This window comes from Pleurodeles waltl, chromosome 9 (genome assembly GCF_031143425.1).
Source record: "Pleurodeles waltl isolate 20211129_DDA chromosome 9, aPleWal1.hap1.20221129, whole genome shotgun sequence".
NCBI classification, from domain to species: domain Eukaryota; kingdom Metazoa; phylum Chordata; class Amphibia; order Caudata; family Salamandridae; genus Pleurodeles; species Pleurodeles waltl.
The window spans coordinates 770530550-770556328 of NC_090448.1; the positions used below are offsets into that span (position 1 = coordinate 770530550).

Sequence of the window (25779 nt, forward strand, 5' to 3'; positions counted from 1 at the left end):
GCTGAAGTCAAGGAGTGGATGAGTTTACTTCTGAAATGCATCTACTGGGGACAGGTGAGGATAACAGACAATGACTCAGAACACAAGTCTAGGCGCAGCTGGTGTACAGTTGTAGCAGGGCAGGGTGGAAATAAGTTGGGGACCCCCAGGCAAAGACAAAACAACTCATTGGTGGAGGGTGATACTAATGGTCAGGCAGGCACACTGCATGGGGTGCTCATAAGCATGCGTTGTTTTCAATGGTGGGCTGGTCAGTCCTCTGTGGCTCACCTGGCCCTGGTCTCTGGGCAGCTACATGCCCTCTCGTACCAATCTTGGGCTGGGGCAGAGTCCTTGTGATGAAATGTGGTCCATGCAGGTAGGTATGCTTTTCGGGCAGACAAAAGTCCTCAGTAAGATTAAAGATAAGTATTTGCTAAAAGAGCCTTATACTTACAAGTGCAGGAGAGATGAGCAGTTATCCAAACAATGCAGAAGGTTCTTAAATTTAAAATGTTCTCTTACTCATGAAAGAAAGCATTTTTGTGGGCCCTTTCCCGGGCAAACATGGTGAAGCTGGGATGGCAGGAAGTGGTGGGAACCTTTTCAGCAGTCCCAGGGCAATTGCAATTTCTGGGCTTTAAATGTAAGAAGAAATTGGCAAACCAAATAGGTCTTGTGTTTATAATGTGAATACCAGACTGTTGATTTTGTCAATGTCATTTTGTAAGGTATTGCTTCAAATAAGTAAAAGAAAAGAAAAAGTTACTTAACTTTGGTAACGTCTTATCTGGTAAAGACATATTCTAGTTGCAGATTCCTTAACCTTATAATTTCTCCCAGGCATCAGTCTGGATCCGGAGATTTTTTCTCGAGCAGTATCCTTGTGCCCCACCAGGTGGCGTCGGACAGCTCCACGTTCGTTGCCAGCATCGTGTGCACTGGATATGATGTCACGGGACCTATATAAGTGCAACCCCAGTGCACCGATGTCAGTTTCTTTACAAATCTTTCCACGGCAGAAGAGCAGAGCCACGAAGGACACTGACCACTGGTATATCAAAACTAGGGTTCTGAAAGGTAAGTCCCTGTCCCTAGAAATCAGTTTGCAGAGCTGGGGTGATGGGTGGGTCAGTAAGGAATCAGCAAGTAGGATATATCTCTACCAGATAAGGCGTTGCCGAAGTAAGTAACTTGTTCATCTGATAGAGACTTCTAGTTGCAGATTCCTTACCTTAGAATAGACACCCAAGGAATACCATCCCCGGAGGTGGGTCTCCGAACCAAGATCATACTAAGAAGTCCTGCAGGACCAAATGGGCCAAGTACCCGTCCCTCCGGTCCTGACTGTCCAGGCAGTAATGTTTGGTAAACGTATGCAGTGATGCCCATGTTAGTGCCTGACAGATGTCCAGGACTGGAACTCCACATGTAAACGCAGTGGTTGCAGTTGTCACTCTGGAAGAGAGTGACAAACCCTCCAAGGGTTTTAGCCAATGGCTACCACAGTTTAATGCAGAGAATGACCCATCTAGAGATGTTTCTTTTCTTCACTGCCCAACCTTTCTTCACACCCACATCCCCAACAAAGAGTTGATCATCCCCCGGAACTCTTTGGTACAATCATGGTAGATCATCAATGGTCTTTTTCGGTCCAGGCGGTGGAGTCTCTACTCTTCCTTAGAATAAGGAGGGTGCGTGTAAAAAGTAGGCAAGGTGATAGATTACCCTACATGAAAGGGCATGATAACTTTTGCCAAAAAGGAATCCCTGGTGTGCAGCACAATTTTGTCATGATAGATAGAAATGTATGGTGGCTTAGATGACAATGCCTGTCTGAAGCTTACTTACCATGAGAGAAGATGTAATGGCCACAAAGACAACTGTTTTCAATGTTAGAAGCCTGAGAGGACAATTGTGAAGAGGCTCAAAAGGAGCATAGATGCGAAATGTCAGAACCAAATTCAAATCCCATTGGGGCACGAGGAATGGTGATGGAGTAAACATGTTGGTCGACCCTTAATGAACCCAACTATAGGAGACTTAAACAAAGAGCGTTGGTCAGGTGATCTCAGAAATGTAGAGATAGACAAATAACCTTTGAGGGTGCCCAAAGCAGAGTCCTGCTGGGCCAACAAAAGTATAAGCAAGAGGACATCGGAAAGAGGGGCAGAGAGGGGGTCCATAGACTTGTCTGTGCACCATGCCATAAATTTGTTCTTTCGACAGGCCTATACCGTTTTGGTGGAGGAACGCCTGACTGCCAAGATAACGTTACAGACTTTGAGCAGCAGGTTAAAAGCTGTCAACTGCCGCCGCTAAATCTCCATGCAAGAAGGTGGAGACTGGACAGGTATGGGTGGAGAACCTTCCCCTGCTGCTGCGACAGAAGATCCTCCCGAAGGGGCAGTCTGATCGGAGGATTGGTGGCTATGCTCAAAACTAGGGATACCAGACTCTCCGTGCCCAGTCGGGAGCCACAGCGATTACTTGGCCAGGTCATTTGTGATCTTCTTGAGAACTTTGGGCAGAAGTCGTATGGTCCGAAAGAAGGCCTGAACTCCACTCAAGATGAAAAGCATCACCAAGCAGCTGCTGCCTTGGAAACTCCAACGCGGAAAACTGCTGACATTGCGCATCCTCTGCAGAGGGGAAGATATCTAGCCGAGGCTCTTCCCACTGCTGAAAGAGATCTTGCGCAACATCTGGATGGATACGCCATACATGATCGACTAGTCTTTGTCAGCTGAGTTTGTCCACTTTGACGTTCAAAGAGCCCACCAAGTGCTGAAGCAGCAGGAAATGCCCTGCTGTTCCATCCATGTCCAGAGGCACGACCCCACCGCGCCATGCTTCTTGCAGTACCACATGGCAGTGGTGTAGTCTGTGAACACCTGCAATATTTTTCCTTTTGGAGAGGAAAGGAATGCTTTCAATGCCAGTCTGAATGTCCAGAGCTCTGAAAGACTGATGTGGAGCCCAGATTCCACCGGAGACCAAGCTGCTCTGGTCTCTGCCTCTCTCATGTAGCCGCCCCATCCCAGAGGTGGTCCATCTGTCACCAATGTCAGATCTGGTTGGGGAAGGGAGAGGGATCTGCCTCTGACTCAATCACATTTAAAGAGCTCCCACTGCAGATCTTGCGCAGTTCCCTCTGTGATCCGGACCATGTTGAAGAGATTCCCCGATGCAACGCCCACTGGAATTTCAGGTCCCACTTTAAAGCCTGCATATGCCATCTGGCATGTGTCACCAGCAGGATGCAGGAAGCCATGAAGCTCAGCAGCCTCAGAGTCATTCTCACAGAAATTCAGGATAGAGACTGAAACATTGGTATCATGGTCTAAATATCCTGGACTATCAGCTCAGGGGGATAAGCCCGAAACTGCACTGTGTCCAGAACAGCTCCAATGAAAGGGATCCTCTGAGAGGGAGTCAGGTGTGACTTTGGCGCATTTATAATGAACTCCAGCGAATGCAGGAGGTCGGCCATAGTCTGGAGGTGGGAAACAACAGCCCAAGGCAGGCCTGTGTTCCACAGCCAGTTGTCAAGGTAGGGGAAGACTGAAAACCCCGACCTGCGCAGAAAAGCTGCAACCACCAATATCACCTTAGTGAACACCCGAGAGGCGCAGTTAAGGCCAAAGGGGAGCACAGTGAACGGAAAATGCTCATAGCCTACAATGAACCGCAAAGTAACATCTGTGGGGAGGCAGGACAGGAAAATAGAAATAGGCGTCCTGCAATTCCAAACCAACCATCCAGTCTCCTGGATCCAGGGCAGATAGAACCTGAGCCAGAGTGAGCATTTTTGAACTTCTCCTTCTTGAGGAAGGGATTGAGGGCCTGAAGGTCTAGGATAAGGCGGAGGCCCTTGTCCTTTTTGGGCACCAGAAGGTAGCAGGAATAACAACCACGACCTACTTCTGGCACAGGGACCCTCTTTATAGCTCCCTTGGCCAAGAGAGCCATAACCTCCTCGCGGATAAGTGCCAGTCAATCCTCCCTCATCCGATTGCAGGATGGCAGTATGGATGGAGGGGCAGTCTCGAAGGGGAGGGAGTAACCCCTTTGGATTATATGCAAACCCACCTGTCTGACGTGATGAACTGCCAGCGGGGCAGGTGATGGCAAATCCTGCCTTCGACTAGAACCTGGTGGGGAAGCGTCCGACTACGAAGGTTTGGAGGCCACTGCAGGGGAGGGGGCAATGGATGGCTAGACCGCTAGTGCCCTGATCCCCCAAAATATTGGATCCCAAATCCCCAGCCACACAGACGCTGGGCAGCATGTGTTGCACGTGACTGGAGGGTAACGGACGTAGTTGGGTGCCCTTTTTGTAGCCATAAAAGAGACAAAAAGCAGACTGAGGTTGCGAGGGGCAGCTGAGAGACCCAAGGACCTGGCAGTGGCCCGGGACTCCTTATAGCACTCAAGCGCAGAGTCTGCTTTGTCTCCAAACAGACAGATGCCATCAAAGGGCATGTCCATAAAAGTTGATTGAACATTCCCTGAAAAGCCAGATGTCCTCAACCAGGCGTGGTGCCTCAAGGCCACCACCGATGCAACCGATCTGCCTAGTGAGTCGGTCGAATCCATCCCACATCGTACTGTGAACTTCACTGCTATTCTCCCGTGAGCAACAACTTGGGAGTGAATGGACCAGTGGCAACACGGTGCAACTGTGTCCCATAAAGTATGGGTATAACAGCCCAAAAGGTATGTGGTGTTAACAGACCGCAATGCCAGGCTGGAGGAAGAAAACATCATCTTTCCAAGCTGATCCAGCCTCTTGGATTCCCTATCCGGGTGTGCAGAAGGGAATGCACCCGGGGAACGTGATGGCTTGGATAACCAAGGTCTCAGGGGTTTGGTGTTGCATCAGATACACTGAGTCATTTGGAGCAGGTCTATGACAGCAGGCGATAGTCCTTCTCACAGGAGCCCCTATGCTGGGTTTGGACCAGGTCCTCAGCAGGACATCAGTAAGGGCTTCATTAAAGAAAAAAAGGGGTTCAGAAGTGGAAGCACCAGGCTGAAGCACCTCTGTCAGGAGGTTAATCCTAACTGCCACAGAAGTCAACTTGAGGCCCTGGACCTCATCTGCTCTTCTCACCACCACTGAGTAGGAAGCTCCCTCCTCCATAGCCACAGTAGGTGAAGAAAGCATGCCAGTGTCAGGAGAAGTGTCCAGACCACTGGCCTCACCCAGGTCCATCCGATAGTCCATGGGATCTTCCAGCTGGTCTTCCAAAGGGTCCAGTGACCCCTCCCAATCCTCACCGTACCCCAACCCAAGAGGATCCAACCTAGGGAGCAAGGTTCTAGTGGAAATCGGAATCTGCATCGTGGAACATTGGTCTGGCTCTGAGCTGGAGTCGGTAATGAGGATGGGGTCCGTGGCGTTGGGAGCGCCGACGTCGGAACCGTCGTTGGTGAAGGCTGAGGTGGTATGACCAACACCTGTTTAGATCCAGGAACAGATCCATGAGTGCCACCAGGAGCCGAGATCAAAGACCCTGGCGTGGAACCCGAGGGGGCCCCTGACAACCCCACAGGCCCAAAGGCGCTCCAGCGGAGTAGGACTGTCTAAATATGAAGTGCATGGCCTCATAAAACTCAGAGTTGGGCATGGGTCGCTATGGCTCCCAGAAACTTTGGGAGGTGTGGTGCGACCCAGACGCAGCCTCCAAGGATGGAGGCCCGAAACGACAACACTCCTTTCCCTCATCTCTCGACGAAGAAGTCGAAGAACGATTCTTCTTCTTCAACTTCTTTTTATGCCTTGACTTAACTGACTGTCCCGAGGACTTGGAGTGGGACAATAAAGAGTGGTGCTCCGCGACTGTTCTCGGGACCTTCCTCTCGACCGAGGTCAGGAGCAACACAAAGCCAAAAATGGGTCACAATGAGTTTTAGAGACCACTTCCTCAAAGCTTACAGATTCATGGCCTGGCACTTGGTGCACGACTGCAAGTCGTGGTCACGCTCCAGACACCACAAGCACACAAGAAGTAAATCCGTCACAGACATCTCCCGATAACAGGATCCACAGGGCTCGAACCCGGTCTTATGTGATGAAATCTCGATGCACCAGGTAAGGAATCTGCAACTAGAAGCCTCAATCTGATAAATAATTTCAAAACACTGGAGGAAAAGCAAATGCAAATCTTATGGTATTTTAAAACTGTCCATTTAATTCAAAGTTTATGCATGGTTAATTTTTTTAATACTTTCACTCAGGAACCTAAACAGAGTTTAAAAAGAATAAGAACGCATTAGGATGTAAAGGGAAGTGGTTACCAAGGATTCAGCCATTTGAGCATCTGTAGTGGCCCAGGGAAGAGATTTATGGGCCTCCATGAGAAGTTTCATGCAGTCACCAGCTGAGTGCAGCAGAAAGACCATACCAAAGCACCTAAAGGACTTTGCATGACTAAGCTTGTGATTTCATGCAATTTGTGGAGTAACTGAGATGTAACAAAAAACGTTCTCTCTTCAGCCTTAACCGAGTAAAAATGTACCTGCTACTCTGCATTTACAGACAAACTCGGAGGGAGGAAGAACAGCACTTGAGGCAGGCAGCTAGAAAACGCATTTACTATAATGGAGTGCTGAATAAAAAAGAAAAAGGTAGTTCTCTAAATGACAGCAGTGGAAGGATATAAGGTAGCCAATCAAAAGGAAGCTAAAGAGGGGAAAAACAGACATAACCAGAGGAAAGTAAGCTATGTACTAGGAAGCAAGCAAATGAGAATTACAATAAAGCCAACAAATGGTAAGCAACGGTCAGGCTGTCAGCCCACTGTAAGTTTACAATAGGTTTTTTGCGACCAGATAGGTAGCCTTTACCTAAAAAAGAAAGCCTATTACCATTGGTGTTCTCAGACTTGACCTTACTGTTCAACCCAAAAACTGAGCACCCAGAGCAATCCTTTGGCACTTGACCATTAGGGTAGGAAATCTGAGGAATCCACAGCTCAGTAAGGGAGGTGATGCGTGTTAGAAATTCAGAACTCATGAGACACGCAAAAGCAATGAATAATTTCCTGTGTACCCACTGCTTTTACATAAAAGTAAATACTTAACAGCCACACACAATACATTAATGTATACCAAATTTACAGGGCAAAGAATAACAAGTTAACATATAGAATTATGGATGGGTAACAATGAAATATGGGAATATTTGTGTTGCGAGTGGCATCCAATAGACAACAAGAGCGAAGCTAGAGTTGTCTATGATGTCCCTCAGAACCCTGACAAAAAGAGGATGGTAATGAAGGCGAGCACAAAAAGATGACAACTTTGAAGGCATATATCACCTTTTGTTTCTGTGAAATGCATATAAGTAAACACAGAAAATACCTTGTGCCAACAGCACTTACACAAATCTGCTGGAAGAGAAGAGTGGGTGGGGGGGGATCAAGAAGGCATAAGAAAGAGTAAGAGAGAGTGACCAAAGAACGGTGAGAACGAGGAGCACATCGGGCAGGAGGTAGGAAGACACAAGAGGGTGGTAGATGAGGGTAATAAGGACTGCTAGCCTTTTCTAAAATGTTGGCAATGTATTACCCAGGACCCCAACCCTCCAAAATCTTAAACAACTTGACATTATGAACACTGCTTGAGGATATCACAATGGAAAAACAAAAATAATAAGGAGATGGATGGATAATCTCAGCCACTGGCAATCGCTTGGGCTGCATCCCAAACCATCATTTTTCACCCACCATGCCACCTCACTTTAGACCCAGCCACATGCAAATCTCCTGATACAACGAAACCTTGTTTCTCATAGGAAGTCGAGCTCGAACTGCCAGAAAGGCTACCACAGTGGCACCGGTAAGAATCCTCCTCCATGGAGAGTATCCACCAGGCAGATATTTTACCAGCCATGTCTTTTAAAACGGGGAAAAGCACTGGAATCGCTTTTGTTTCCCTTTTGAGATCTCAATGTTAAAATGTAAAAAACATGAAGATGTACATCACTTAAAACTATTCACAAGCTGTCTAAACAATTTCTAAATGAGGATTAAAGTAAAGAAAGGGTTAACTGCTACGTTTTACACAATTATTTTTTCACTTATCAGCACTTTGCCATCGCAGAATAGCAAACGTAAACGAATGTTAGTATTTTTTCCCCCGAGGAAGGTGACAACCCAAATTCCATGGAATACATCTGTTTTTCAGAAAAGAGCTAAAACATGGCTCCGTATCCGCCACTATTAAGCACCTTCCCAGATAGGGCCATCGTGCTTAAAAACACTCTCTCCTCCCTGTCCTATTGGGCTTCGTATGCACATCATTCTGTACGTTCCCTCCCCTGCTAAGATTGCACTATAGGAGTACCTACATTAACTGCTTGGTGACCAAGTGTTCCCTGTTAAAACTGATGTTAAGAAAGGTATGTAACCCAATGAGAAACAAAATCTCCTCTGACAACGTATCCTTGGAAGGAAACTGCACCATAGATAAAGTTTACCATACCTAAAGTTTGCCATGCTTGCAACTAATTTTGGCACCTGCTCTGAACTTTTTCAGATTTACCGGTAACTTAGTGGGTCTGGGTCGCACTTCATAAAACTGGAAAGAAACAAATAAATCCTTTTGCACAGTTGAACCAAATTCTGAGGTTGCAAAGTATTTAAAAATTAGCTAAACGAAGGTGCTTGGACTCCTTGGGGTCCAAGAAGCCTACTCAGCGGTTCCTCGATAGCTTACAAAATTAAGATAAAATAAGATTAATAACTAAATAAACTGTATATAAAGAAGCAAAACTGAAAACCGTAAATTTCAAAACGTTCTGTAAATGTGAAGGAATTTGAAGTTGGAGGTTGAAAATTAAGTTAGTACCCTCAGACTGATGTTGGGAGCAGTGCAAATGCATCAAAAAGACTAAAGAAAGGACAAAGAGTGTCCACTATTGAATTAGAAAAGAAACCTCCACTCTTCCTATTAAAATTGAAGTTTTGATTTTTGGGCTATTTGTTTGTGAAATAATAAAATATTTCATCATTTGTGTGTTTGTTTGATGAATGTTTCTGTTTTTTTTGTGTATTGTCTTGCAGTTGAAATCATTGAAAATGCTTAGGCTGGGGTCCCCGGCTTCTAGTAAAGATTCAGTGGGGGTCCCGAGATTCCAATAATGATTCAGTGGGGGTGGTCCTAGGTTTCAGTAATGATTGATTGGGTGTCTACAGAAGTCAAAAGGATAAGAACCACTGTGCTACATTTCTTAACCACTGGTGGAATCGTGATTGTGACCTCACCCAGGTGTCATACTGAAGTAGGCAGTCGGGATGCCACACTCAGGATTGTAGCTTCCACCGGTGCAGCAGGAGCAGTGGCACCGGAGCGCAGAGGCCTGAGGAACTCACTGAACCCTGAACACTGCTTTTTTAATAACTCAAACACCAGCCGGTGTCCGATTTCCTTTCATGCACTAGGGCTCCTCACACACTGGCTACACTAATCGTCACAGTCAACTTATAACTTAAACTATTATTCATGACAAGAACCATTCGATAAACCCACTCATTCAAGTCCGAAATCGTATTTTGCATTGACGTTCACAACAACCACAAAGCCACGATTATTGTTTTCATACCAACAACAGTCACCTTTATCTTCATTGTCAGCCCCACTTACAACTAGGCTCGGGAGAAAGTAAATTTACCTAATCTTTGTGTAATGTTTTGGGAAACGCCCCAAATGATGCCAATAGCCCACGTCATGTAATTGAACCTCCGTTTAGGTAAATAAATATCCTACAGCGGGAACACAGGAGCCATAAGAACAGACAGATTGAGAGCGGCTGTTGTAGACATCACACCATATTGTCCTTTTTTTAAGGGCCAAAAGCGTCCTTGCATCCAAAGATAAATGTGAGAATGCGATCGTACAAAATGTTGTATCTGCATTTCACATACGTTTGTGTAATAAAGTATTTTTTAGGAATTTAATGTAATGTCACCAAAGGTAATTATGCAAATGTTGCACAGGCCTATCAAATACGCCAAACATATGACATACAATCCTCTTCTGCCAAGGGCAAAACATCTTGCCTGAAGTTTTCACCTGCTTCCCCCCCTCGATCTATAGTCCTGCCTCGTATCTTATATAAGTCAATCATGGGGTAGTACGACGACGCCATGAGCTCTGAAAAACGAAACAATGTGAATACAAAACTACAACATACATTTCTCTCAGTTTCAGTTTCCCAGATACACACTCTCTGCTGATACTAACCAACAACACTATCCGCTGTTCGCTCCACTCATACCACCTGTCATCATAACAATGCCCAAACCCTGCATTCAAACACATAATCTACAAACACTCTTCCCCTCTCCTCACCAATTACACACAACCATACAATCCCCACATTTCACTCCACCACACATATTACCTCTTCCGGTCATCTCAACTAATACTTACTTCCCTGACACACACCCATCACCTCTTACACACTTCATACATTCACCTCCAAAACACATCAACACCCCATCTAACACTCAAATTCCACTTAGCAGCACTAACTCACATACAAATCCCTCACCAAAAACAACTACACCAATATCCCCTCTCATTATTCCACAAAAACAATACCGACCACAAACATCAGCACATCAAAGCAACACAAACTTACATTACACTCATCGTCATACCCACTCCCACCCCCAGGACTACACAAAGGATACAAATTCCATCCTATCTCCACCCCTACCCCCCCACTCTTCACAAACACCTACCTCAAGCACCCCAACCCAGCAACTTTCATTCACTCGCCTCTCCTCCATTGCACAATTTAGAGCCTTACATCATGATCCACATGCTCCTCCACCACCCCTAACCCATACTCCATCCACACTAAACAAACGCAAACAAAATAAAAAAACATGCCACTCATAGCAACCTCGCATCCCCTTGTCTGTTACATAATAAAACTACCCTACAAAAAACACTACACTCCTCATGGCTCTCTCAGCCACCAAGTCCACCACCCACACACACAGACCCAACAAAATGCCTCCTTAACCTGCTGGAAGAGGAACACTATATTGAAAAGCAAGACTATTGTGAGTCTCAAACAGTCATCACAACTAGCAACACTCCTGCTTCAAGCTCACATTACACTACTTACACTTCTACTAAAAAAAACAACACTACCACTAACACACCTTATCTAAACTGCCAGCTCATAAATGCTCGATCACTCTCAAAAAACAAGCACCACATCTACGACCTGCTCACAGACACACAACCTGACTTACTATTCATTACGGAATCCTGGTTGGGAGATGACATGGCACCAGTGTTGCACGAAGCCCTTCCTCTGGGCTATCAAACCATCACACAAAACCGTATGGGCAAGAAAGGAGGTGGACTAGCTATTATATTCAAACAGGCAATAACCCTCAGTAAAACAGACAACATCTCCATACAAGGTTGTGAAGCCCTCCTTACCAGATGCCACCCTACTCCAACTTCCTCCTGTAACTTTCTCCTCCTTTACAGACCTCCACCTAACAACTCCACTTTCCCTGATGCTTTTCTTGACACAGTCTCAAACCTCGTTACACTATACTCCAATCTATGCATTCTTGGGGATCTAAACAGTTGGTTTGACAAACCCAATATGCCCCATCCAAAAGCTATCACCACTGGCCTACTCGCATTGAACCTACATCAGATTGTACACAATCCCACACACATCGCTGGTCACATCCTAGATGTCATTTTTGCTAAGCCTGAACTTGTTACTATTCATAGCATCACACCAACCACCTGGTCAGACCACCATATGATAACTTTCCGACATACAACTCCACAAATCAACACACCCCACAACTACTTACATACATACACCTATCGACCATGGAGCAAACTCAATTTGGATCACTTAGAAACACAACTAACAGCAAACACAGATCTAGATACAATTAATTCTGTACCAAAACTTTGTGAGTGGCTACAGGAAGCTTTTGATGTCCTAATACCACTTAGAAAAACTAAACATGACAAAAGAAAACCAACACCTTGGAGAAACACAGAACTTAAAAAGATAAAGCAACAAATCAGAAAGTTGCAGCGGACCTGGCTCAAAACAAACAACAGTCAAGACAAACTGCAGCTACACAAACTTAACAGGATATACAAATCATCAATCAAAAAAGCTAAAAAAAGATACTACTCAGACAGAATTCAAAATGCTCAATCTACAACCAAGGAATTTTACAAAATTCTCAATGAATTTCGAAAACCTAGATGCATGGAAGGAAGTCATCCCACCACTCAAGATTTCACAAACAAATTGGCAACTCACTACACAACCAAGGCAGGCACATTGGACTCCTATTTAAAACAGAAGAAAACCATCAGCACCAACCCCTTTACTAAAATACCCTTTAAGAATAAACCATCCCAACCTCTACAGTCCTTCAAACAAATATCCCAGGATGAATTTATGGATTTGGTCAAAGCAAGCAGACCTTCTGGTTGCCCTTCTGACCCTTGCCCACCACAAATCTTCAAGAACATTCTGCTATCTACTTCTACTGCCACACCTGTAAGAAGAATCATCAACAACTCTTTAACTTCAGGAACTTTTCCTGCAGACCTGAAAAAGGCATACATACGACCATTATTAAAGAAAACAAACCTAGACCCACAAGACCCCAACAACAACAGACCAATCACAAATGGACCTTTCCTGGGCAAATTGATAGAAAGAGCAGCATTCGCCCAGATGTCATAATTCATTGAAGACAATTCTATACTTTCAGACTTCCAAACTGGATTCCGCCCAGGAAGAAGCACTGAATCAGCACTCATGGCAATCTGGGACGATCTTAAAAACACGGTCGACCGAAATGGAGTTGCTGCACTACTTCTCTTGGACCTCTCAGCTGCCTTTGATACGGTTGACCATGACACCCTAACACAAAGACTCCACGAAGCCGGCATACAAGGGATTGCTCTCGACTGGATTACTTCCTATCTCCAAAAAAAAGCGAATATCATCCACTCGCCCCCCTTCTCGTCCGAACCCTACCTCACAAAAACAGGGGTCCCCCAAGGGTCAATCATCTTACCTTTGCTTTTCAACATCTACATGATATCTTTACCAGAACTGATCAATGATTTCCATCTCACATGCTACAACTATGCAGATGACACACAAATACTACTTAAATTAGAATGCCCCAAAAACATTGAAAACTCCCAAATCTTCAGTTGCCTCAGAGCCGTTGATCAGTGGATGACCTGGAGCCATCTCAAACTAAATACCTCCAAAAGAGAAATACTCATATGTGGTGACTGGAAAAATTATGACCCTCTGTGCGTCTGGCATGACGATCTCGGACCACCTCCTCAATTATCCAAGGAAGTTAAAAACCTAGGAATCACCATGGATTCCAAGTTAACTATGAATGCCCAAGTAGACAAATTAGCACGCACAAGCTTCATCACCTTAAAGACTTTACGACGCATCTTCCCCCACCTCGGATTTCCACACAAGGTGCAAGCTACTCTCTCGCTTGTACTATCCAAACTGGATTCTGCCAATAGCCTCTACCATGGATCATCTCTATCTGTTATGAAAAAACTACAATGTATCCAGAATTCCGCAGCCAGGCTACTACTATATATAAAGCCGCAAATCCACATCTCCCCTGCCTTGAGAGCACTACACTGGTTACCCGTTGCCAGAAGATGCACTTTCAAGCTGCTTTGTATCACCCACAAAGCTATACATGGAACAGGACCGCTTTTTATCAGAAAGAAAATTACCAAATACATCCAACAAAGAACCCTCCGCTCAAGACTGGCACCTCGCCTTAGAACACCACCGTACAAGAAAAAGACTATAGGTGGTACATCCTTCTCCGCCCAAGCAGCCAAACTATGGAATTCATTACCCCCAACTATAAGAGCCACAGATAACTTTCTTGTCTTCAGAAAACAACTCAAGAGTTGGCTCTTTCCTTCATAACCACCTTTTTCAAACAACTATGAACTGCATATGCCTATGTGGATAAATATTTTTTTCAGATTATATGTATATTTCTATTTATTTATAGTTTCTTTGGAAAATATGTATTGCTACTGTCATAACAATAAAATACACACACACTCTTTAAACCTGTCTGACTAAGTATTTTTTACCCATGATTCTAATTATGTATTGTATGTGCATATGTGTGTGTATTCATGTGTGTGTGTGTATATATATATATTTATATGTGTATGTATGTGTATATGTTGTTTCTGTGCTTGGCATGTTCGTGGATCATTGCATGGCTCCTGGTTTTGGGTTGTTATACTAGATATCTATGAATTCCTGCTCTCATCTTATCACACTTATCTACTCATCACTCTTATGTCATGTCTCTATCAAACTATCCTCCATTCTCACTCTGACTCATCCCAAATCCCTTCTACCACTTTCATCTCCTAAATATCTCTGCCTAAGCTCTTCCCTCCACCTCCACATCTAAATCACCAAACCTCACTCTACCTCTGTGACCTCCCACACAACCCTACTAAATTCTCCTGCATTCATCTCACCCTGCTACTATGCTCTCCCTAACCCTTCCACATACTCTTTCCCCTCCGCCCCCCTTTATTCATCCCAAGCCTTTGGGTTGAGTAAATGAAGGATATACTCCCAATTAACACTTCTGGATTTCTTTCCTCCTCCACCCCTCCATTACTCCAGTCAATCTAACTAACAAACTCTCATATCCGCGGCTCAAATTAACTCATAATACTAAAACTGTACTCATTATTAAACAATACTAATCCATCACTAATTCTTGTTGGGTTCCGGAGTAGCGTGCTACTCATCGAAAAGCGCTTCGACGCCTCGTCAGGGGTAGTAAGCGCTATATAAATACGATTACAATACAATACAATACAATACAAGAAATCAGATCAGCCAGACAAAAAGTTCTTTGGATTTATTTGGCGATGGTACAGGCAGAGATGTGTTACCTATGGAGAAGTATTGTTCCTTCACACCCCCCACCCCCAGCTCAGTGTCCTCACCTCGAGGGTCCGATGGCAGCGCTTTCTGAGGATGGAACAGGCCAATAAGGAATCCAGGCTTGTACCTTGCTCGGGTACGAGGTCTGTCAGGAACATTTTGCACTGATCGCTAAAAGTCAATGGAAGCAAATACAAACACCTTTCTCTAGGGTAGGGGCAAGAAAGAAAATCACAGCTGTGTGGGCTGACTCTAAAAACAAGGGTTTAGAGCAGTGCTTCCCAACCTTTTGACTTCTGTGAACCCCCACCTTATCAGCACTGGAACCCGGGGACCCCCAATGAATCATTATTGGAATCTGGGGACCCCCAATGAGTCATTACTGAAAGCTGGGGATCTACTCTGTTAATATTATTACAATTTCTAATCAGTCACGGACCCCCTAAGGAGGCTTCGCGGATCCCCAGGGTTCCCGGACCACAGGTTGGGAACCACTGGTTTAGAGGAAAGACATACATAGGCACTCTTACACACCGCCCAAAGCGGATTCATTAAGCAGAGACCTTCATCCAGGCCTACAAGTGCCTTCAGATCCAAGCCCATCAACGGAGTGATCCTTTATACCTGGTTGGGTTCTGAGTGCCGAGTGTGGCTGTTGGCTCAGTGGCACAGCTCTTGGTCACAGGGTGAGGGGAACTGCTCTGTCAGCCCATGGAGCCCTCAGCGGTGAGTCAAAATGTTAAATGATTTCATAATTTAGATCAGAGATGGGTTTCTAGGTGAAACTGAATCTTGGTGGCGATTCAGTCAGTGACTTAGCGCTAAGGTTCTCTGTGAGGATCTTAGTCTCAATACAAAAAGAGCAGCTATGTGAGCTCAGTGGTAGAGTCCCGATTAAACCTTTTGGAACTAGATGGAGGGGGAGTAACCCTGTTACTTTATCAAAATTGTCCCACAATTTGAGGCATAGAATTATAGCAGTAAGGACTACTGCACCTCTACCTGACGGGCAATGGTTTCAGCGACCACCCTGAGGACCACTGATACAGTGCACTAGCTCAAGGGGAGAGCTCCTTAAGGGGAATCCACGCCCGATTCCCACAGAGCGGAAAGCAGAGTGCCACTGAGCGTGGCACAGCTCACAGTAGGTTCTGTGGCCCGTAAAAGTCCCACTTAGGGAGCACACACTTCACAGTATGTAGCAAACAACAAAAACCATAACACTGCCTGAAGCTTTGTCAATGAAAACCAGCATGGAGTCCACATACAGAAAGCAAACAAACTTTGGGGAAGTACCCAACCGTGGGAAATAATCCATGAATATTCATTATTGAACTGTCTGGAAGAGGTGTATAATGCTCTTGCTGATCCTAGACTGCCATTATCTCCAATGGCTTCTCCGCATAGAAGAGGCCCCATCGTTGGTCTCCCAGGCTGCATCGGTGCAATTTCTCTTTCCATCCTTCGATGATGTACAGATAATCATCTTCCGAGAACTCCTGTCCACAGAAAAGGAAGACACAAGCAGGAGGTTACAACAGCAGCTATCACCTGCAGCAGGTGAAGTACCTTAGCTAAACCCATCCCGCTAGTCCCATTTGACTTCACAAATGTAAATGACGGCACACAAAGGCTGGAGTACTGAGGTACTTGAGCAGAGCTCTGAGTGTGTCTCAGTGCTGGAGTAGTGGGGGCTGCAGGTCAGCAGTGAGATGCATTGGTAGGTGTATTGGGAGGTCTATATATGTGGGGAAAACATCAATCTCTACCCTGACACCCTGAATTGTTGTAGTTTATGGCTAGCTTGTGACTATGTTCTAACACTAGGGGTAATTATCTTTAGAGACCCAAATATAAACATTGGGTATTCGTAAGAAGGAACATGTTAGTCAGAAGTAGCGTTGAGAGTGCTTCGTCATTGTACATTGGGCACACGCACCACTATTATTATCGTTCTCTGAGGCTGTAAGCTCAGCTTAGGTTATACTTTCTTTTAAAAAGGCTTACCATGGGTTTTCTGTGAGGGTTTGTTGGAGGAATTACGAAGTTACATTAATCAGGGTTCCTGTATGGTCCTGTCTCCTCCTCTCTCACCTTACAGTATTCAAGAAATGTATAAATATGTATCAATCAAAAGAGGCGTTTTACCCTCATTTGGACCACCTCACTGAAAAAAGGACCAGGCCCCACCAACAATAACATACATTAACTGAGAATAATGACCAACAATCTACCTCCCAACTTGAGATGCAGAGCGAAAGATGATTTAGGCATTTCTTTGAACTATCTGATGTGACATCATAAAACTTTGTTTCAATCGGTATCACCAAAGAATTAGGTGCTGCGACGTTGCTGGATGGTGCATGCAGACACTAGGCAAACCCTTTGAATATAAAGACAAAAGAAGAACTGTACCCCTGTCAGAGTCAAGGTTACCTGGGAGGCAGCCACATGGACAGTACTGAGGATCTGAGGCTCTGGAGTCAGGCAACAGACAGAAAAAACCTTTCTTCTCTTTCAGTCTCAGATAACAAGCAGGTTGTCTCAAAATCATACATCTTAGAAGAAAATTCTTAAAAGGTGCTCAAAGGACGTGGAAGTCAACCAAATATGATTTTGTAAACCATCCTATGTACAATTAGGTCAGTCCGCAAAATCGCCATTTGCAGAGGCTGCATAACGACCTACTTAAAGAATATTAAGTAGGCGATCACAACTAACGACTTTCTGTGATTGGATACAAACACAAGGATTGTGGTGCAAGGGGCAGAAGACCACCATCCTCATGTTTACATTTCCAAAAGGAAAACTTATTCTTTAAAGAAGTGCATGTCTGTGAAAGAACCCCGGGCTACATAAAAACAGTTTTCACTTTGAAAAAACACCATGAGGAGTAAGCAGTGGTCTCCAGTTTTTGCTTTGAGGAGTCGGTAACTGTTCAGTGGTTTGCAAACAGAACTTCATTCGCAAACGTGGTCACAAACACAGAGATTAAGAAAAAATGGACGGTTTTAAATTGCAAAATCCTTTAGTACATCTGGTCCAAAGAGTGCTACAAGCTACACCTCTGGGGAAGCCACCTCATCAAGCAAACGCAGAAATTGTCTAGTTTCAAATCATGCCCCAGCCAGTTTTCAAACTACACAGGTTTACTATTCACTTCAAACAGTGTGTATATTTTTTAGTTTTTTTTATTAACTTTAAATTACAAAATGAAACGGATTTCAAGACAAAAGTAAACTATAATAATGCATTATAAAATTATGATTTTTTAATGCTATATGAATTGTTGGACTGATTTTAAAGAACTATCCCAAATGAAATCTTCGGAATTGATGGTTAGGACCTTTGACACTGGCTTGCTATCAAATAGGCCAGCACCCTTCTCTGAGATACTGTTCTCCCTTTGTGCCTGTTCAAGGCTGTGTGCTTTTCTGGACTAAGGCCAACTTTACTAGTCCTGGCCTCCAACTTCCTAATGTGTGTATACGTTTTGCAACACCTGTGGCGGAAGAGAGATCAGAAACATGGTCCTTCAGCAGAGCAGTATTCTTGGTACTGGAATATCAGAGGAGGGCATAGTAAGCCAGAACTGAGGTGCATTAGATGACCTATGAGGTGGTACTGATTAGAGAAGGGGCCTCCAACCTCTTCTGTAATAAGAGCTACTTATGTTCAATGAAACTCATCGAGAGCTACTAATATTAATAGTGTTGTAATAGTGACCACAGGGGTGATTAAGTTAATAGCTACCATATGCAAGAATACCAGCAGTGACCACCTCAGTCCACAAAGCATGGCTGCAAGAAGTAATGTATAAAAAGCTTTGTCAATATGGAATGGCTCTACATGGGCAATACATGATACCCATAACTGCACTGCCTCTGGCACCAAGGTAATAACATTTGTAAAAAAAGATTTCCCAATGAGAGATAATTTATAACTTAAATATCAACCTTACACATAGTGTGGAAACCGCCATTTTTCTCCAAATATCAGCCTAGGAGTTCCAAAAACAAACATATTTTTGTCTTAAATACACACTCATTTGTATTAATGAATACACCATTTAATTTAATACATTAATTCAACCAAGTAAAAGCTTCTCATTTAGGAGTCTGAGCTACACATAGGTGAGCTAATTACAGATACCTGAAAAGCTACAAGTAGCTCACAAGCTACTCGTTGGAGAAGCCTTAGTGCAGCAGATCGACTGAGGTGCATCAGTGGCACCTGGTACTTGAATAGCAAATGGTACTACATTGATAGAGGTACATTTTAAAGTGGATTGGTGGCTTGGCCTGTACTATGCCACTGGAGGCGGAGGGGGAGCCAGGATGCAGCATAGATCTGATTACATCTTCATGAGCTGCTCCTGTCTACCTGTCCTTACCTGTGTGAAAGCCTCTTTCATCTCCTGTGTCCTGCAGAGCTCCATGTTCAGGATCGCCACGAACTGCGCAGTGCGGTCCACGGCACGGACGTTCACAAATCCCACCTTCTTCAGGAACTAGACGATGCCATCAAAGTGGAAAGCAGAGGGGATAGAGTTAGAGTGAGAAGGGGATCAATTTAAAGGGGGCTAGGTAATAAATAATGTCATAGGTGGCCATGTAATTAATGATGTCATAATAGATTTTACTGCCTAACCAGACCACATCAAACAAAGCAACATTCCAATAGACTTGCAGTTTGTGATTGTTTATGATGTAAGATTTAGTAAAAGGACAAGCTTTATACCATTCACAGAATAATTCCTCTAGCAAGACACACTCAATCGATCCAAAGGCCAAGTAATGTACATCTGAATGGAGACAGCACAAGAGGGGACTGAGTTTATACCTTGTTACGATAAACATTTCATTGCAGTTATTCAAAAGGTACAGGGCATTGAGGGTACTTGAGAACAATGGGACTGACCTTGCCGTATTCCTGGGTAGTGTACAGGATGTAACCTCTCCCCTTCACATACTCCTCGAAGACCTTAGACCATGGCTTCTCCCCGCAGCAGTAATCAGTGATCAGAAGTCGGCCTCCAGGCTTCAACCACGACTACAATGGAGGACAGAAAAGCAAAGAGTGAAAACAAGGAGAAATCTAGAAGGGAGAGTGAAGGGAAGAAAATAAAGAATGGAAATTAAGCAAGGACAAAAATGAAAGAGTGAGCAAAAGGGGAGGAGGGGAAACGGTTAACTATGGATCAAGGAGGACTGCAAAAGATAATGGAAGGAAACAGAAAAAAAGATGCAGGAGATACAGCAGAGAAAATGAGAGGGAGGCGAAAAAGAGAAAGAAGGAGAGAACAGAAAAAGACCAAAGAGCAGGAGAGGCAAGGAGAGTGTGTTAAGAGGAAGGAAGGAGGGACAAAGAACGGATAGAGATAAAGGAGGCAGGAGAGAAAGGTAATCCAAAGAACAGGAAAAGGGAAAGAAGAGTGATCAGGAGGAGGTGAGAGAAAGAGAGAGAGAGAGAAGGAAAGTGGACAAGACAGGAGTAAAGAGAATGGGTTGAGTGGGAGGAGAGTGGAAGAAGATGAAAAGGCAAGAGGAAGTGAGCCGAAGAAGGAATGTCAGGAGTGGTTTGACACAGGTGTAAAAGGAAGAAAATGGTAGTGAGAAAAAAGGATAAATGGAACGGGCAGAGACAGAAAGTAGTGGCGGAAACAGGGGAAAAAAACAACAGAAAAGCACAGTGAGAAAGAAAATTTAATGAAAAGGCAGAATTCGAAAAAGCGAGTTACAACAAAGTGGAAGGAACAGGAACACACAGAGAGAAACAATCAGGAGGTGGAAGAGAAAAAAATAAGCGGTAGCAGTGAACAATGAAACAGAATGAATGTGTGATACGAAGAAAACGACAAAGAAGGAAAGAACAAAACGTGTGTTTGCCTATATATATATATATATATTTAATGGAAACAATGAAAACGCATTGAAATTTGACAGTTAAGGTGTGCTAACTGTTGCCCCACCATGTTTTGTCTTTGTAGAGAACTTTTTTATTTTCCACCTGCTAAGGCGTTTACTGAGCATGGTAGGAAGGGGGCCAAGAGTTATAGTGTCCACTTTGTTTTGCAAACTATAAATGGCACTTTTAAGAGAATTTTCAGTTTTCTGACCATGAACCAAAACTATCTTTTAACTATGTTTTCTTCAGTGAATTACATAGGTTTGCAATGTATCACATTCACCAGCACTATACCTTTTCTCAATTAAACACAGCCTTCAACCAGACTACGCACTCAATCCCCTTCAGTTGTGCACACTGGGGTTGGATGCAGGGCCTGCCGGGCCTTGCACGGGACTTAGCTTGCTAAATGCCAAATTGTATGCAGATTCATCAACCACTGCCTAATTTATTAGTGAGTAAAACTTTTATTTAGTGCCACTGTTTGCGTGACCGTTGTTAAATGTGCTCAAAATTGGATAAAATCAAAAGTTATAAAAGTATAATTATGTGCGGATTCCTCAAACAATGCAAAATTAGCAAATGGACACTTCCAGTGACCCCTCCCCCACCCATTTTTATTACTCCCACCTTTAATGGTCCTACATGCAAGTGAGAAAATCACGATAAGGCAAAACATGCCAAGTCCCTGCTAAATTTCTTGCAGATCTTTCAAATGGTGCAAATGTTATTAGCAAATCAATAATGTTTTGATGCAATACCCTTTTTAAGTGTGTCCACCTCATTACATTGAAAAAACCTCAAATATCTGCACTTCTGCTCTGGGTGTAGTTTTCTAACTGTCTTACACATAGGATGCAAATTCAGCATAAAGCTCTAAAGTTACAAATCAAATAAATATTCCATGCCCTCCCCTTTTAGATTTGCGTTACTCTTGATGATCTAGTACAAAAATTGACATATCAAAAGAAAACTAATCCTTTAAAGCTTCTGTCAAATTTTGTGCAGTTTCACCCCACCATGCCAAAGCTGTTAGAAAATTAATACTATTTTAGCTCCGCTCAACACCGCTCCCATGTAGCTGTACCCTGTCGAAGGATTTGCAAACGTATGAAAATACCAAGAGCAATCTCAAATAACTAAGAGTTTGATTTAGAACTCTGTGGACAGGTTACTCTGTCACAACAGTGACAGAAATGTCGTCTGCCGAAATCTAAATCCCATCAAATATAATGGGATTGAGATTTCGGCGGACGGGCTATCCTTCACCGTTGTGACGGAGTAACTTGTCTACAGACTTGTAAATCAGGCCCCCAAAATCTAAATCGCATAGAATACAATGGGATTTTGATTTCAGCTGATGGGATATCTGTCACTGTTATGACGGAAACCTGTTTGCTGAGTTGTAAATAAGGCCATAAGTGTTTGCCATATCTATGCATTCATCAAACGGTGAAAAATGTATAAACAAATTAACAAATGGTGAGACTCAAAAGTGTAACTCTTTCAAGCTGACCTTTCAAGCGCCATTTTCAAATGTTAATATCTAGAAATCTACTAAAAGTATTTACACTAAACAATAAGAAGACCAATTTCTGAGTAAAAGTTCTACTTTCAAGCCAAGTGTGACATAAATCCAATCAGCAGTTTTTGCTGTACCTATCAGCAAATATTTCCTACGGGTAGTTAAATGGGAAAACACATCTTTTTTTACTCCTCTTTTTCACTTTTCGCCCCTTACACAGAACGGCACAACATTTTTCATGTTTGACCTTAGATGACAACATTAAGCAAGTGCCAAACTTATTGCAAATCCGTGAGTGGGGGCCAAAGTTATAGGCAAATAAAAAAAAAGTACTTTCAGCGCAAACCAATGCTGCCACAAGTACAATATAACTGCCATTGTGTGTGAAACAAGAGTCCTTTAGTCCATTCCCCTTTAGCTTCTTTCCCTGAAGTTGATTCCGTCTTCCACCCTGTTCTCTACACAAACTATCCACGTGTCGCACTCACTTCCCTCAGGCCCGCTTTGAAATGCTGTAGACAGACTTACGTAGAATCTCCGGAAGAGGGCTTCCTTGTCTGCGATGTGCAGGATGGTGTCCCTGCTGTACACCACGTGAAAGGAGTTCTTGGGAAAGACCCGCTTGGTGGCGTCGCCGATTTCAAACTGCACCTGAGAAAAAACCAAGAAGAAACGTGTGGGCATCTTCTATAACTCTTCTGCTGCCCTACGCACAAGCTGCCTCAGAATGTTTCAACTGATGAGTCAGCTCAGCCTTAAAAACCCATGTAGACAATATGCAAAATCAAGCCGGGTTCCAGGAATATATATCTGGATGGGCCAAGGGTGCGTTTGGGTGGGCCCATGCGTGCCCAATTTTCAACAATTCTGGAGGTAGCCTACAAACTGGGCTCTGGTGCCACTGCACCTGCTGCATCATTGGCAGGTAAACCCCTGTCTCCTCTTCCCCAACACACACCTCCACACTGCAGCTTGCGTCAGACATGAGCTAAGGTCGCCACTGGGCTGTTTTCTTTTATGGGCATGCCCAGAGTTCTGTCTCAGTCAGTAGAAAAATACAGAAATCATCTAAAGGTGGTATTTTTCGCCCTGTCAATACACAAGTAAAACAGCTGTTATTAAAAATATGCACTATAAAATGTATTCTAGAGATTTCTCGTTGACCGCTGACTGATAATTAAAGTAAACAAAACAAAAAAAAAAATCACATTTGCGACATGGAGGAAGCACTTAGCAGGCACTTTCTCTGTGGCCTCTTTTGCGGATACTGGGAGGGCCAAATGTCAAGTTTGGGTTGGGCTGGCCCACCCGCTAGAACCGGGCCTGTGCAACATCATGGAGGCAGCTGGTGGGCGCCTACTCTCATTTTTTCAGGACAAGGACGCATTTTTCATCACTGGATTCTCTGAGAGAAAGAGAGAGAAATGGGAGGAGTGAGAAGAGGAAGGAGAGAGTAGGGTGAGAAATAGGGGGGGAGCGGTGGGGAGAAGGAGAGAGAGAGACACCGGCATCTATAGCTGCATGTCTGCATGAGCCAGTGTGTGAGTACTAGCATGTGTGTGAGTGAGGGTGTACCTGTACCTGTGCTTTATGCATAGTTCACCCCAATAAATGCTGGCACAGACCCAGAAGATTGCCAGGGGCGTGGCCCGCTCCCCACCCCCTATGTACCCTGGCACTGGAGTCGCTTGTGCGCCTGGGAGAGACCAGATGCCCAAGTCAGGGGTCTGCATCGGGATCTGGATTGGGAGGATGTGATCGCCCCATACGCAGGCGGCATGCTGCGGTACCTGAGGGGTCCCCCGCAACTGATAACACGCGGTGGGCGTCCTAGATACCTGTCAGAAAAGGCCTGATTTCCGTAGCAGGCCAGGAGGGCCTATACTGAAGAGTGTCCCGTCCCTGAAATGACCTTGTCAGCAGGCCACGCTGGTAGTTACAATTGGTGTTTTTAAACAACAGTAATAGGAACAAAAATTGGACTGTTCTTTTTTAACGAACGTGTATTGCAAATCAACCCTTTTAATTTCTTCATGATTAATGGATCAACAAAGCTGTTCTGCCAGGCCAGATGACAGAATCATTCCGAGATGGGGCTCTAAAACCTACTAACAGAGTAATGTACTCTGAACATGTAGTAGCAAAGATTAACAAACGTATAAGATATTGTTATATGTGAGCATAATTTATTCCCTCAGGCGAGTAAAGTCACACACTGAACTCATTTCAGAGGCTCGCAAAATGTGGTCATTTAGACATCAAAGGTTTTCCCAACGATTTGCAAAGATTTCCATATTTCTGATGTCAGAAAAATCTTCCCTCGGGAGTACACAAGGAAGTCTACGTACATTATAGATTTCCTCGGGGTTTTCTTCTTAAGTATACTTAACTCCTCTGGACTGTGTACAGGGATCACAGGCATACGTTTTTACCCAATTACTCATTTGCACATGTAACTTGCAAATGTGAAGAAATCTCTCCACGGAAAACTCCACAAAATATGGGGGCGTTGTGATAAATTATACATCATATTTGTATGCTTACTCCAGTTTGGTTTAAGAGAAAATTTACGTGTGCAAATAAAGTGGAAATACATCAGAAATCGGAGACCATTTTGTGGGTATTTATCTCATTTCCATTAACCATGCCTGTGCTCCTTACTTTGGCAATAACAACACAAGTATCTATTCCATTTGCTAATTCTTGATTCATAAAACAACAATAAAAACAATTTCCTATATACGCATTCTTTTTGCAGCTGCATATGTTGGGTTTAAAAACAGGTAGAAGTAATTTTCTCCAGTACATGTAATTTCCACCTGATCTACATGGTATAAATTACACCGTTTGTACATATATGACACTCATGAATTATTTTATCCATGTCCCAATACACACCACTCTGACTAATGGTGCAAGTGTTCGACTCCCTGGGCGAATCTCCCTACTTTTCCTTACGAGAGTGTGCCTCTCCCTCCCTAATTATGTTTTACACCCCTCACATTGTATCTCGTTATTTCAAAATTTACGAGGTATGTCCACAAAGAATGAAAAAATATAAGTGAATATTAGCGCTGTTTCAGAACTTAAGGAGCAAGCTCTCCGTTTCTACTCTAATGTATGTGCAGTGAGGAGAGATGAAATTACTAATTTGTCACATAACATCTGCCTTTTGGTATGAAGTGAGTGTGTGGTCCCTTCAGAACAAGCCACACTTTTAGGAAGTGACGATAAGGTCCCAAATAAACTAGCAGCCCTGATTAAAAGCTGTAGTCCATTCATGACAATGTAGCCACTCCCTTCAGATGTATTGGTACCGTCCATGAGAGCAACAGCATGCCCTTCTGAGGAGCGGTGGTCCAGATATACATTGTCA

General features: G+C 43.9%; 1 protein-coding gene across 1 annotated transcript in view; it reads right to left on the minus strand.

The window, feature by feature from the left end:
- Window positions 1-14930: 14930 nt before the first annotated feature.
- Window positions 14931-25779, minus strand: part of LOC138259944 (uncharacterized) — a 164287-nt gene continuing 153438 nt past the window's right edge. Inside the window, exons 9-12 of the mRNA XM_069207940.1 lie at window positions 22932-23054; window positions 19892-20023; window positions 19365-19481; window positions 14931-16470 (exon numbers count right to left, since the gene is read on the minus strand). Coding sequence (XP_069064041.1) covers window positions 16342-16470; window positions 19365-19481; window positions 19892-20023; window positions 22932-23054 — 501 coding nt within the window. The 3' untranslated portion in view covers window positions 14931-16341. The remainder of the gene's footprint in view (window positions 16471-19364; window positions 19482-19891; window positions 20024-22931; window positions 23055-25779) is intronic.